We start from the raw sequence: 13,767 nt of genomic DNA on the forward strand, positions 1-13,767 counted from the left end.
TTTCAAATTGCAGAATGCTCTGGGTTTGGCATTTTTCAGGTGTTTTCCCATGGACTTCTCTATAGAAAAAAAAAAAAAAGTAAAACCTTGTGTAACTATAAAATGCCATCCCCCAAAAATGCTTGTAAATAATGCATGAATTTCCTGGTCAAGAAAAAAAGCCATGGCGTGGCTTCAGTCTCTAAGGGATTTTCCAGAACTTTAAAGGGAACCTGTCATCAACTTTATGCTGTCCATACTAACGGCAGAATGAAGCAGAGACAGGTTAGTTGATTTCAGCGGTCTGTCATTTAAAAGTTAAAAGTAAGTGGTTGCCGAGAACCAACATCACAATTATTGCAGACTGGGCCTGGAAAAGAGTCACGGCCACCGGAGAAGAGTCCTGGTTATTCATGACTTCCTGCTCTCCCTGCCCACCTGCTGATGATTGACAGTCTTCTACCTAGTTTTCTCCCTTTCTCTCTAGGAGAGAACTGCCAATCATCAGCAGATGGGCGGGAGAGCAGGAGATTATGAATAACCAGGACTCTTCTCAAGTAGATTGGACTCTTTTTAGGGCCTGGGCTGCAATGAATATGATGCTGGTTCTCAGCAACCACTTACTATTAGCTCATGTGTGACACACCGCTGAGATCTTCATTTCTGTCACTATTTTATGCTGCCTTCAGTGAGGTCAGCATAAAGTTGATGACAGGTTCCCTTTAAGGCCTGTTTCAGACGAGTGTGTGAGCGTGATATCCTGTTATGACACTGTTCATTTCACAGGAGCACACGGCCTTGTAATGATTTATAATGCTGTACGTCTCTGCATGACCTGTATCTACTAAATTATACTGCCAGCATTATATCAGTATGACTCTGTAGAAGTAAGTTCATGCAGAGACTAACGGCATTATAAACCATTACAATGCCGTGTGCTCCTGTGAAATGAGCAGTGTCCATAACAGTAAATCATGCTCACACACGGAGCGCGAGTTCCACACAGGACATGCTTGTCTCAAACTAATATTGATAACCAATCCTTAAAATAGGTCATCAATATCAGATCGCCAGGGGTATTACAATACTGGTGAACACTGCTAGAATAAAAGGCAGAAGGAATGAGCTGAGCACGGTGGAGAACTGATTGTAGATGTCCTCAACGAAACTGTTAGACCAGGAGATAAGGTAAAGTAAAAGTCCAACAAGGAGTAAGAACTGTCTGGTAAAGTTCTCAGGGGGGCAGGAGGCTGGAAAAAGTTAAAATACTCAAGCAATGTTTGCATAAACTGCATGGACTGAAATAGGCCCAAACAGAAAGCAAAATGGTTCCCATTCCACACAATATTGGCCTTTGTGAGTAAGGGCAAGTAACAGGGCAACCAGCAGCATCCAGTGGTAAGTAGTGGAAGTGCAGCACCATTCCTCAAGGTGTAAAACAGCAGTCTCTAGTGGTCAATTAGCAGACGACAACAGATTCCTTACAAGAGGCCACAAAACATCAGAAGACAACAAAGCTCCATACACTGTGTAGTGCAGCACAGCCCCATACAAGTGAATGAGCAAAAGCTGCAGTAACCAGGCAAAAAGACTGCGCAGTGTGTGGAGCTGTGCCTGGTTGAGGTGTTCTGCGGCCCCTGGGATCAGCTGACCAGCAGAGGTACCGGGAGTTGGACTCAGGGGCGTAGCTATAAGGAGTGCATAGGTAGCAGTCGTCACCGGGCCCTGGAGCCTGAGGAGGCCCAAAGACCCTTGTGCCACCTAAAAAGACCCCAATATTATAGAAAGTGCCTGATGGTCAAGTTACACTCTGGCTGGAGGGAAGAGGTTAGGTCAATAATATGGGGGGGGGGGGGGGAATCGGTGCCATTTCAATTTTTGTCTCAGGCAGCACGAAGGCTATGTACTTTTCTGGCCACAAAGCACTGAGGGAAGGGGGGCCCAAGCTGAACTTTTGCACCAGAGCCCATGAGCCTTTAGCTACGTACCGGGCTTCACAACACTATGCTAGGCAGAGACTTTCACCTAGCAGGGAGCCCAGTGATGTCACCAGCTCAAGTGGGCGGTTTATAGTGCTGTTCTGGGCGGTTTTAGACGCGAGTATTGCCTCCACCTAGCATAGTGTTGTGAAGCCCAGTACGTCACCAGCTCACAACAAACAGCATTGCGCTGCTCAATGCAGTAGAAGGCAAGGGGGAGCAACGGAGCAAGAAATGCTCCAATGCTCCTATCCTACATGGTAAACCAGTTTGTTAAAAGAAAAAAAACTGCTGTATAGAAAATAGGATTTGACTATTGAGTGTAGTTGTTCTTGCCCCTTTTCAGTTATATGATGGACCTTCTACATCAGTGATTTATGAGGTTATATGGGATACAATTAAACTCCATGTAATACTATCAGCATTTCAGACACAGTAGAAAAAAAACATTCTTACGAGGCACTTCTAGATTCACCCCTCAGAGGAGCTCTGGGTTTTACGAAAGGAATGACTCGGGGTTTATAGAGGAATGCTCTGTAAATGTCCTTGTATCTTATACGTATCACTCTGCATGGCCCCTTCCTGCTGGAAATCAGTTAGCACATCTCATATTCTCCCCGCTGACCTGCATTGACCTTGAATGTCACCATTTGTACCACAGAAATCACTGATGTAAGAGTAAATGAATACTACCTATGGCAGCTCGCCCAGCTCTCATACCTTTGTAACTAGCTATGGCTTCCAGCCTGGCACAGAACTTAGTGAGATGAACCATGTACTTAGCTAAGCAAATAACGGCAGGACCATTTCTTTTCAACTGCAAAGAAGGTGAACTGGGGTCCTGCAGATGAACTGATATTATAGTGGTTGTGGAAGATTCAAGGGGTTTTAGCAAACCTCCCCACTTGGCCGGACCTGTAAAGGGAAGCTTACTTATCTGTCTCCCCGCTCCTTCTCCTGGCCAGCAATGCTCTGCTGGACTCCCTTGCTGTAAACATCCGGTTTGACTTCACCTGCAGCCAAATCACTGGTTATGGTGGTGACCGGTTCCCCTTACGTCATGACAAATGGTCACATGACGCAAGGAGAACTGGTCGCTGACACAGCCAGTTGACAGTAAAATCAAACTGGATATTTGCAGCGAGGGAGCCCAGCAGAGAATCACAGGCCAGGAGAAGAAGGAGCGGGGAGCCAGCACCAGGAGCAGGTAAGTAAGCTTCCCTTTACAGGTTTGGCCAAGGGGGACTAATTTATTTAAATCAGTAACGTGAACTCAAAATAATGAAGTTCTCGGATAGAAAAAGTCTGGGATAAATATACTGTATGTACAATACATGTATGTCATGTAATATGATATTGTATTATGTCACATGTGTCTGAAACACCCCTACCTAACTATGCCTCACGAATATACAGCCGTTTGCAGAGCGCCAGTTTCCATAACTGATGTATATGTACAGTACCTCCTCCACCAGCGAGTGGACAAGCATAGGTATCACTGTAACTAACAGTCACTGGTTTGGGTGCTGACACTGGGACCTGACTGGGTTCCAGTGTGAGCACTCAATCACTTCTGGACCACACCATATGAATTAATCAGACTCCATGAGGGTGATATGAGGGCCCGACGTTCACAGGTGGGGGTTGTGCTTACAGCCCAACACCGTGCAGGACGTTTGGCATTTGCCAGAGAACACCAAGATTGGCAAATTCGCCAGTGGCGCCCTGTGCTCTTCACAGATGAAAGCAGGTTCACACTGAGCACATGTGACAGACGTGACAGAGTCTGGAGATGCCGTGGAGAACGTTCTGCTGCCTGCAACATTCTCCAGCATGACCGGTTTGGCATTGGGTCAGTAATGGTGTGGGGTGGCATTTCTTTGGAGGGCCGCACAGCCCTTCCTGTGCTCGCCAGAGGTAGCCTGACTGCCATTAGGTACCGAGATGAGATCCTCAGACCCCTTGTGAGACCATATGCTCGTGCGGTTGGCCCTGGGTTCCTCCTAATGCAAGACAATGCTAGACCTCATGTGGCTGGAGTGTGTCAGCAGTTCCTGCAAGACGAAGGCATTGATGCTATGGACTGGCCAACCCGTTCCCCAGACCTGAATCCAATTGAGCACATCTGGGACATCATGTCTCGCTCTATCCACCAACGTCATGTTGCACCACAGACTGTCCAGGAGTTGGCAGATGCTTTAGTCCAGGTCTAGGAGGAGATCCCTCAGGAGACCGTCCGTCACTTCATCAGGAACATGCACAGGCGTTGTAGGGAGGTCATACAGGCACGTGGAGGCCACACACACTACTGAGCCTCATTTTAACTTGTTTTAAGGACATTACATCAAAGTTGGATCAGCCTGTAGTGTGTTTTTCCACTTTAATTTTGAGTGTGACTCCAAATCCAGACCTCCATGGGTTGAAAAATTGGATTTCCATTTTTTTATTTTTGTGTGATTTTGTCAGCACATTCAACTATGTAAAGAACAAAGTATTTCTGAAGAATATTTAATTAATTCAGATCTAGGATGTGTTATTTTTGTGTTCCATTTATTTTTTTGAGCAGTGTATATATATATATATATATATATATATATATATATAGATCTCTAGTAACTGTTACCATTTATCAGTCATATGCAAAGAGGTATCTCCAAGAAAGAGAACCATCTCGCCAGCGCCAGTCAAGATCCGACTTTCCAACAAGCAATAGGTTTTGACAAGGCTTTTTGAAAAGTCAGATCTCAACTCATATGGATCCACTTCAAATAGGTGGCACTGGTGAGATGGTTCTCTTTCTTGGGAGATACCTCTTTGCATATTCATTTCTCATGGAGCATTGCCAATGAGTCTCCGTACCGTGGAGCACTTCCAGTAAGTCTCCATACAGGACTGATCACTTTAAGGAGATTTAGCACCCTGCCTAGTCAGTGATCTGTAAATGGGGACAGCAGCAGTTCAACTGTGCCCCATAGTAACAAAAAAATACTATTAATACTATTAATTGGTATCCAGTGTAATTTACACTTTTTTTGCTTATTTTACTCATTATTCGGTCGAATTCTGTGAGCAGCAGCAACTTGTCACACAAGACAATCGAGCACCTACATCTCCCAGGATGCACTGCAATCAGCTCTTATTAAAGGTGTATTTTCATCTATCTAACGCTATCTACCTATTGTTTGGATATGCCACCAATGTCAGATAAGTGTGGTCACAGCTATGAGATCTGCTCCTATCTCCAGAACAGGACCACCAAAGTGAAGCAGAGTGCATTAGCTCGGCTATTTACGGAACTCCCACAGAGGTGAATGGAGAGGTGGCGTGCATTTGTGGTTTGCTCTTCATTCACTTCTATGGGAGTTTCGGAAATAGCTGAGCGTGCTCGCTCAGCTATTTTCAGAACTCCCATAGAAGTGAATGGAGAGCACACTCGCACACGGGATATGCTCTCCTTAACTTTGGGGGACTCGTTCTGGAGATAGGTGTGGGTCCCGATCTGACTGGTGGCATACCCTAGCAATATGCCACCAATGTACGAGATAGGACTAACCCTTTAACTCCTCACCGCGCAAGTGCATCCACTGCTCTATTCACTTCTATGGAGCTGAGTGAAATAGCCTAGCCAGTGCTCTGCTATTTTTGGCACTCCCATAGAAATTAATGGAGTGATGCCACACATGCAGAGTCCACTCTCTTCAACTTTGAGGGCTCCATTCTAGAGACAGATTTGTGTCTCACCTCTGGGACCAGCACCTATCAGACATTGGTGGCGTATCCTAACGATATGCCACCGATGTATGAAATGGGCCAACTGCTTTAAGGCCTCAAGCACATAATTTTATCTATATATTGTGGTCTGCAACCCACAGATCCACAAAATACAGATACCTTCTGTGAGTTGTTTTGATATATAAGCCTATGGTAACTGTTGTATGAGTAAATTACATCAATAATCCCACTAAACGGTCTCAGTTATTCCAATCCGCATTTTTCTCTACAAATGACTATACAGACCAAAATAGGACATGTTCTATAATTTTCGGAAGGGACACATGGATGAGAGATATACATGAAGCTTTAGTAAAAGGGATGGGGTCCTGGAGTTCTGTTTTAACAGCAGTTAGGAGTCTCATTAGTAACATTTTCTTCACATTAGCTATGAAATGGATTTATTGAATGGACACTTTTAAGTGGGTCTTTGTCTACTTTGCAAATGGATTACTACATGCTTCTCTTTTCATCTGCATTCATTTCCTATCTTGGTTGAAATTGCTAGTACAGAATGCTCTATGTGTTTTCTGGACAAAAGATTATTGAATTAAAACCGACCCAGAGGTCACATCATTGTGCAAAAAATGTTCAAACTATTTAAATGAGAAGTCTGTACGCAACATAAAAATGAAATCCATTTTGTCTAGTTTGCTGTTCACGTTGTTTTGTCACAAAGACACAGTAAGATATTTGGAAAATTCATCTCAGCATAACTCTAGCACACATAAATTACCGTGTGAACCCGAGCCTGAAATCCTGAATGTTACAAAGTGTCCCATGTCGAATGGATCTGGCTCAAGCGGCTTCATATCATTAATTACAGATGCAGTGCGGCAAACGCAGGTAAACCACATGCAGGTACCACAGCTCAGCACGTGTAATAGCATCTTGAAGGTCCACAACATGAAAAAAAACGCTACACCTAAAGACTCGTCATGCCATATTAAGAAAGGGGTCCTGAAAGCATAAACATCGGGGTCTCACAAAGTGACTATTATACACTCCGAATCTGTTGATTTGCTTTTGATACCCCTGAGCACCAAATATGGTGAACAGTAATGCCAAGAGGCAGTTTTCATGAAGATGAGAATGGTTGTCACAACTGTTATATCTGGCACCAGATTTACATTTTAAGAATAGGCAAAGAAAGTCTGGCACCTTAGACTCCACCTTCGCAAAAACATTAAATGCTATGATATGGAAGAAAAAAAATCTAGACTGCACTGCAGTCTTTGTTCAAGTGACTGCTGACCCACAGTGGTCAAGAGACACCGTAGTTAAGGACAGGCAGAGTTTGTGTGATCCGATAGCGTCTGAGGTCAAGGTAGGCGGCTCAGGGTCATAACAGAGATCAGGCAGAGGTCAAGTCATGCAGCATAGGCTCAAATCCAGGAAACAGGCAGAAGTCGGTACACAGGCAGATGAACCTAGATACAGCACACCTTTGCAGGACAGTAGCAAACTAGAACCAACTGATAAATTTCCTGCAGGGGAAGGTGCCTTTGGCTGGGAAGATGAGGACGTGCACATACTGGCTAATAAGAAACCGGAGAGGGCATGAACGCGCATCCTATGCACAAAGTAAGACATTCTTGCATGGGAGGAATAGCAAAGTTACTCTGTAGGCAAGGCCCGTCGGGAAGCAGGAGTGGGTTGCCAGCAGGTCTCAGCTGCCAGAACCCAGAAGGGCAAAGCTGACCAGACCAACAGCCGTGCCAACTGGGAAGAACAGAGCGGCGACAGGTACGGAACGCCGCCATAACAAGACTACATTTAGGAAGCAAATAAACAATTCACTGCAAATGTGTTAATAGCCAACTGGCCATTCTCACCCACAAAGCTATCCACAGTGCTACGCCCCGCTACATGTCCTCTCATTTCTATCTACCACCCTACCCATGCTGTACGATCTGCAAATGATTTATGACTAAGATCCACCATAATCCAAACCTCTCTCTCCTGAGCTGCACCAGTTCTACCCCAAGCAATTAGGTTCATTCACAACATCCACAGTTTTAGGCGCTACCTAAAAACACATCTTTTTAGGATGGCCTATCGAACCCCCTAATCGAACTGTTCCCATAACCCTTCCCCCTTCAACATGATTTTTCTGAACCTCATCCACCATCAAACACTATCTACCACACCCCATGCACTGAGAAGCACTACAGATATTGGCTGGTAAGTGGCTCATGTATCTTTATATCTACTCCCCTATTGTGATAAGATGGCCAGATCATTGTACAAAACAAGCACTTTTTACCTTTTGTGTCACCCTTATCCAGGGGTGCACTTAGCCTTTCTGCTGCCTGAGGCGAAAACTGAAACGGTGCCCCCCCCCCCCCCCATGCCAATTTCTTACCCTAACCTGTTTGACACAATGAAAGCGCTCATTGCCCATGGCCCTTCCGCTGCCCCCCACTTGCCCCTACCTGGTGCTGCCTGAGGTGATCGCCTTAACTGGCCTCATTGGTGGTGCACCCCTGCCCTTGTCTCTATAGATTGTAAGCTCTTGGGATCAGGGTCCTCATTCCTCTTGTTTTATTTATTGACTTGTTTGTTGCTATGTAATGTATGATTCTGTTTGTACATGAACCCTCTGATTGTAAAGCGCTGCGGAATATGTTGTAACTATATAAATAAAGATTATTATTATTCATGTATGGCTTTAAAATGTCTTTCTGCTCTTATAAAATAAAGAACATTGTTGTGTGCTTTTTAGATAATCTAGCACCCTCTGAAGACTTCCCATTGTCTCTCCCTGGGGGTTCTCCTCTCCCTAAAAGCACTGAAAGTACCTAAAATATAAATACATACAGAACTATATATTTGTATGCACAATTTTGCTTCATCTTGAACCCTTTTCCCAGGCTACCTCTAGTCTTCTAGGTGAATCTAAAATTTAAAAAACGATTTATGTAACCCAGGCACTTACGAGTGCTCATGTGCAACCACTGTACTAACAGCAAGAGAGAACATTCATGCTTTTAATACGGATGGCTTCCTACACAATGTGGTCAGAAGATGGACATATCAAGTGCCTTTAATTAATTTGCATAATCTAATCGTCAGAATTTTTACTCCTGAAAGTCTACAAATTCCACTCATTTTTACAATAAGGAAATTAAGTGATGCAAAATAGGCTAGCCACTTACCTCTATCAACATGTACAAGGACAGCAAAGTGACTGCAAGATTGTAAACAATTAAGTGACCCCTGAGAGAGAATGGTGGTCTGTTCTTCATATATTTGGTCCCCAACCATATGGAAAAGAAGTAGAGGATGGTCAAAGAAAAAGTGGGAAGGTAGGAGTCCAGCATAAACCATCCTCTAACCCTGGGATCTGGAAAGATACAGGAGATAATGAGACTCTAATATAGTTACAGTGATCGAAAGCTATAAGCACTAAATTGTGTTTCTATCCTTACATGTAAAATACTCATCTGAAGTAAACAGTCATAGTACAATTAGAAACAGATAATTAAAAAAATATTCATATTACTTCTAATAAAGAGAAATACATTGATGGAGAGGTAATGTTCCTCGCAGAAATACTTGGAGCAGATCTGTCACCTGAATGCAGTGTCCCTCTGCTACAGCAGTGGTTCCCCTACAATTTTGATACATACGCTGTAAAAAGATAGCATATGCATTTTCTGAGTAAAAAGGTAGATAACAGTTAATAGGATGCAATTACCAGCCACTAGGTGGGGCTGTATACCTCTACCCATAGGGAGGAAGAGTTAGAACAGTCTAGAGGCGGAGTGTGTGTGTGGATAATAGATTCATTGTAAACACAGTGGATGTCTGGATAGTGATAAGTCTAGATGCAGGGATATTTTTGGGAAGCATACCAGTGCCAAAAGGAGGTGCGAGTAGAAGCCCTGTAGAGATAAACTGCTTAAGCAGAAGCTTATAGACTCCATAGCAAATATCGTTCAGAAAGAGAAAGGCTTCTGGCTCTGGACAAAACTAAAGGGCAGAATCCCGATATGCACGCCATACTACAACCTGCTAAGGAAACCTGTAGTAACATAAACTGTGTTTATGGCAACCTGTGAAAAAGGTGCAGAGCTTAGTTTGACATTGGGGATGTTCAGGATGTTTATGCTTAAGGGAGAAGTGCAGTGAGAGGAAAATAGTCTTAAAGAGACATATTTGCCTATTAACTATTACTGCAGCCATGTAACCCATAAGAACTGTGGAAATTGCATTTGTATAAGAACTGCCAGTCCATGGATGCTGAGAACTATAACTGATGTACCTGAACTTGAATCTTCAGTAAAGAACTGCAAAACCTGCCTCATCATTGCCTCCACTGCTACAGGAGACCCTGCCTTGCACCTCACAATTCATCACCATCAAGGGGACCACAAAACACCATCAGGCAGAAGAACCCGAGAACGAGAGTGTGCCCTAAAGGGGCACATCACTGCACGGCCCAGAGTGCATACTAACTACAACCACCATTCTTGCTACTATCACTCCTATCCTCTCCTCTGCTGGGCTCGCTGCATGATTATACTCTTCTGAGGGGCCCACTCTCCTATAAGCCCAAATGGCCCCAAAAAATATTGACTAATAGTAGAAATCAAACAATAATGCAGATGTAGTTATCAGTCCACTATATTCATGACAATTGGCTGCTGTGTAGCTACAATTACAGCAGTCCATCACTATATGCTCACAAGGGCCCTCATGAATATGGAGGACTGATCACTTCTATTAGCCAAATTGTACAATATACGTATAAGGCTACATTCACACGACCGTATGGGTTTTGCGGTCCGCAAATTGCGGGTCCGCAACACACCAGCCCGGCACCCCCATTGAAATGCCTATTCTTGTCCGCAAGCTGCGGACAAGAATAGGACATGCTCTATCTTTTTGCGGAGCTGCGGACCCAAAGATCGGGGCCGCGCACCGCAAATGCGGATGCGGACAGCACACTGTGGGCTGTCCGCATCCATTCCGTCCCCATAGAGAATGAATGGGTCCGCACCCGTTCCGCAAAATTGCGGAACGGATGCGGACCCATTTTGCGGTCGTGTGAATGGAGCCTAACAATGATATCATTAGCTGTGAGCATCCAAGGAAATGCTGAGATGCTCCACTCCTACATGGTAAAGGAATGAAGGGGGGCTTATATCCGGGGTCAGCCCTGAACTCGGACAATCTCTTTAATGTTGTAGAGAGTGCTTGTTTGTGGGAAGCAGCTCTCCAGGAAGTTCTGACCTGACTCCTGTGGGTCATTTGCATACAGGACCCAGGGGTTAAATTTTTATTTATTTTTTTTACTTATGCTTATGGCACGTATTTAGAAAAATGGGACTAATATTTTCTGCAGTAAAATACATATGTACTTGCTAGTGATAGGTCCTCTTCATAGCAGTTTGCAATGAAAATCCAGATAGGTGTTACTAGTTGAGGGTGTTGCAGTCTGACACTGGCAGCACTTATTGGCTAGTTCAGGTGCAGGGAAACACGCCCAACTGGTAACACCCGTCTGGACCTTCATTGCAAACTGCTAGCAATTCATTAGTAGCTTCTAGTAGAAATAAAAAAGGAATGGCATATCATAGATTCATAAGAATATATGCTTAGATTTGTTATTATGAGAGTGCAAGTTGTTGCGATGACAGACATGACAGAAGAGGTTACAGGTCCTCCTTAAATGCCAATTTATATTCAGCTTACTTACCCCTTGGGCCAAACAAATAATCCACAAATGCATTTACTTCTCGGTCTAGTGTCTGTATGTGATCCTGAAAAAGAAAAAAAAGATATTAATTATATTTGTATATATTATTACATTATATACAATATATATATATATATTGTAAGGGATCGCTCTCTCTCTCAGGGGTCAGCAATGACAGACTTCTCATCAAACAGGGGGTTTTCAAGCTCAAACGTTGCTTTATTTGTCACACAGCACATCACACTTCCAAGTTTGGCATCACTTGGCACAATGAAGTCGCAGCTTCACCTCACAATGTGTTACATCAACACAAAACAATAAACCCTTGCCCGGCTAGGCACTCACTATACAAGGGTCTCCCTAACTCACTTCTAGGCCAGTGTTCACACTGCAGTATTTGGCTTTGGTCACACAGCCTCCTAGCTGTGACCAGTGCAACCCACCAGTCCTCCTGGTGGAAGCAGCGAAATACCTTTGGGGGGGGATATGGACCAGCAGTCCTCCTGACTCTGACCGTGCAATCCCTCTCTTTTTCAAGCGTCTCTGGGTCGCCCACACTCAGGCTTCCTCAGCCTTGTGGCCGCCCAGCCCTCCTTGCTGGAACCACAAAGAACCTCTGCAGGCTTCCTTCTCAATCCCCTCCTCAGTCTCCCACTCTGAGGATTGCTTTATCCCCAAGTGATCATCGCACCTGACCTCACCTCAGGCCAGGTAATCGTGGGGAAAACACATCAAATCATACCATACATCTCCTCTAATAGGTTTCCTGCACCATTCTAGGAGACACATATCTTCCCTCCTCATATATGAGGCCTATCACTGCCTCACGATATATATATATATACAGTAGTCCCTCAAGATACAATATTAATTAGTTCCAGGACGACCACTGTATGTTGAAACCGTTGCAAGCTGAGTAATTGGTTCCAAAGCCCCAAAATGTCATCCAACATAAGAGAAAATAAAGATTTAAGAAAAATAAGCAGATAACTAAGGCTACTTTCACACTAGCGTTTAATATTTTCCAGTACTGAGATCCGTCATAGGGTCTCAATACCGGGAAAAAAAAATGCTTCCGTTTTGTCCCTATTCATTGTCAATAGAGACAAAACGTAACTGAACAGAACGGAGTGCTCCAAAATACATTCCGTTCCGTTCTCAGACCAGAGAACAAACCGCAGCATGCTGCGGTTTTCTTTCCGTCCTGGGATGTGGAGCAAGACGGATCCAGCATGACCGCCAATGGTGACGGATCCATTTTCTCTGACACAATAGAAAACAGATCCGTCCCCCATTGACTTTCAATAGAGTTCATAACAGATGCAGATGGTTGTATTATCAGTACGGAAGCGTTTTTGCTAAACCCAGCAAAAACGCTAATGTGAAAGTAGCCTAAGAGAGATAAAACAAGTCCTTACATATAATAGTCAGGAATAGCTGTTAAATAGCATCTAATGCAGCTATTATACCGGAGAAGTGTCCTTGATTGGCTGGATCTGAGTCTGAGGCATTGTATGTCGAGTCTGGTTTAAACTTACGATGGGTCAGAAAAGACCATTGTATGTTGAAAATATTGTATCCTGAGGTCATTGTATCTTGAGGAATTTTATATATATATATATATATATATATATACACACACACAGTCCTGAGCAAAAGTTTAGGACCACTTGAAAAATGGCAAAAAATCATATTTAGCATGGCTGGATCTTAACAAGGTTCCAAGTAGAGCTTCCTATCTCCTGACCCCCCAATTGTCGTGCCCAGCCTTTATATATTGTATGGATATTTCCCCATAACAACTCGCTTCTAAGAAAGGAGTACAAATCTGTAATAGAACGTCTGGTATTAGAGGGAAAAAGGGTATCAAAGGCATTTGAGGGAGCCTCTCTAGAAATGTCTCTCAGTTTTGCCCTGCAATAATGCATAATTTGCTGGTAGGAAAATACTTGGAGACCAATTTTGTTACATAGTTCTTCCAAATGCTATCATCTTAAAGGGGATCTCTGGGATCACATCAACAGATGTAGAAGGCCTATGGAGGTGCTCCAACTTACAATTAACCATTCTGCTCTCCCCTGATGGGATAACAGAGGGCTTTCCATGTCAACTATTTGTAGAAGCATTGATGAGAATGATACAGAACTCTGTTCCCTGCCATTGCCAAGTATAGCTGAAGCTGGGTAACGCAGGGAGCTGGGCTCCCCTTCCTAATCCCCCCCCCCCCCCCGACCCGCTGTATGTTAGGGAGTGACACAAACAACTGCCCTGAAAACTGCGTTTAGGCTGGAGATCAAGCAAATCATCTCAAAACATACAATTTGTACTATACAT

The 13,767-nt window shown here is 43.9% G+C and overlaps 1 protein-coding gene across 1 annotated transcript in view; it reads right to left on the reverse strand.

Annotated features, from left to right (window-relative positions):
• ELOVL2 (ELOVL fatty acid elongase 2) overlaps positions 1–13,767 on the reverse strand; it is a 133,803-nt gene that overhangs the window by 23,832 nt on the left and 96,204 nt on the right. The window contains exons 2-3 of the mRNA XM_040433078.1: positions 11,434–11,497; positions 8,888–9,075 (exon numbers count right to left, since the gene is read on the reverse strand). Coding sequence (XP_040289012.1) covers positions 8,888–9,075; positions 11,434–11,497 — 252 coding nt within the window. The remainder of the gene's footprint in view (positions 1–8,887; positions 9,076–11,433; positions 11,498–13,767) is intronic.

The sequence above is a fragment of the Bufo bufo genome, chromosome 5 (genome assembly GCF_905171765.1).
Source record: "Bufo bufo chromosome 5, aBufBuf1.1, whole genome shotgun sequence".
Classification (NCBI taxonomy): domain Eukaryota; kingdom Metazoa; phylum Chordata; class Amphibia; order Anura; family Bufonidae; genus Bufo; species Bufo bufo.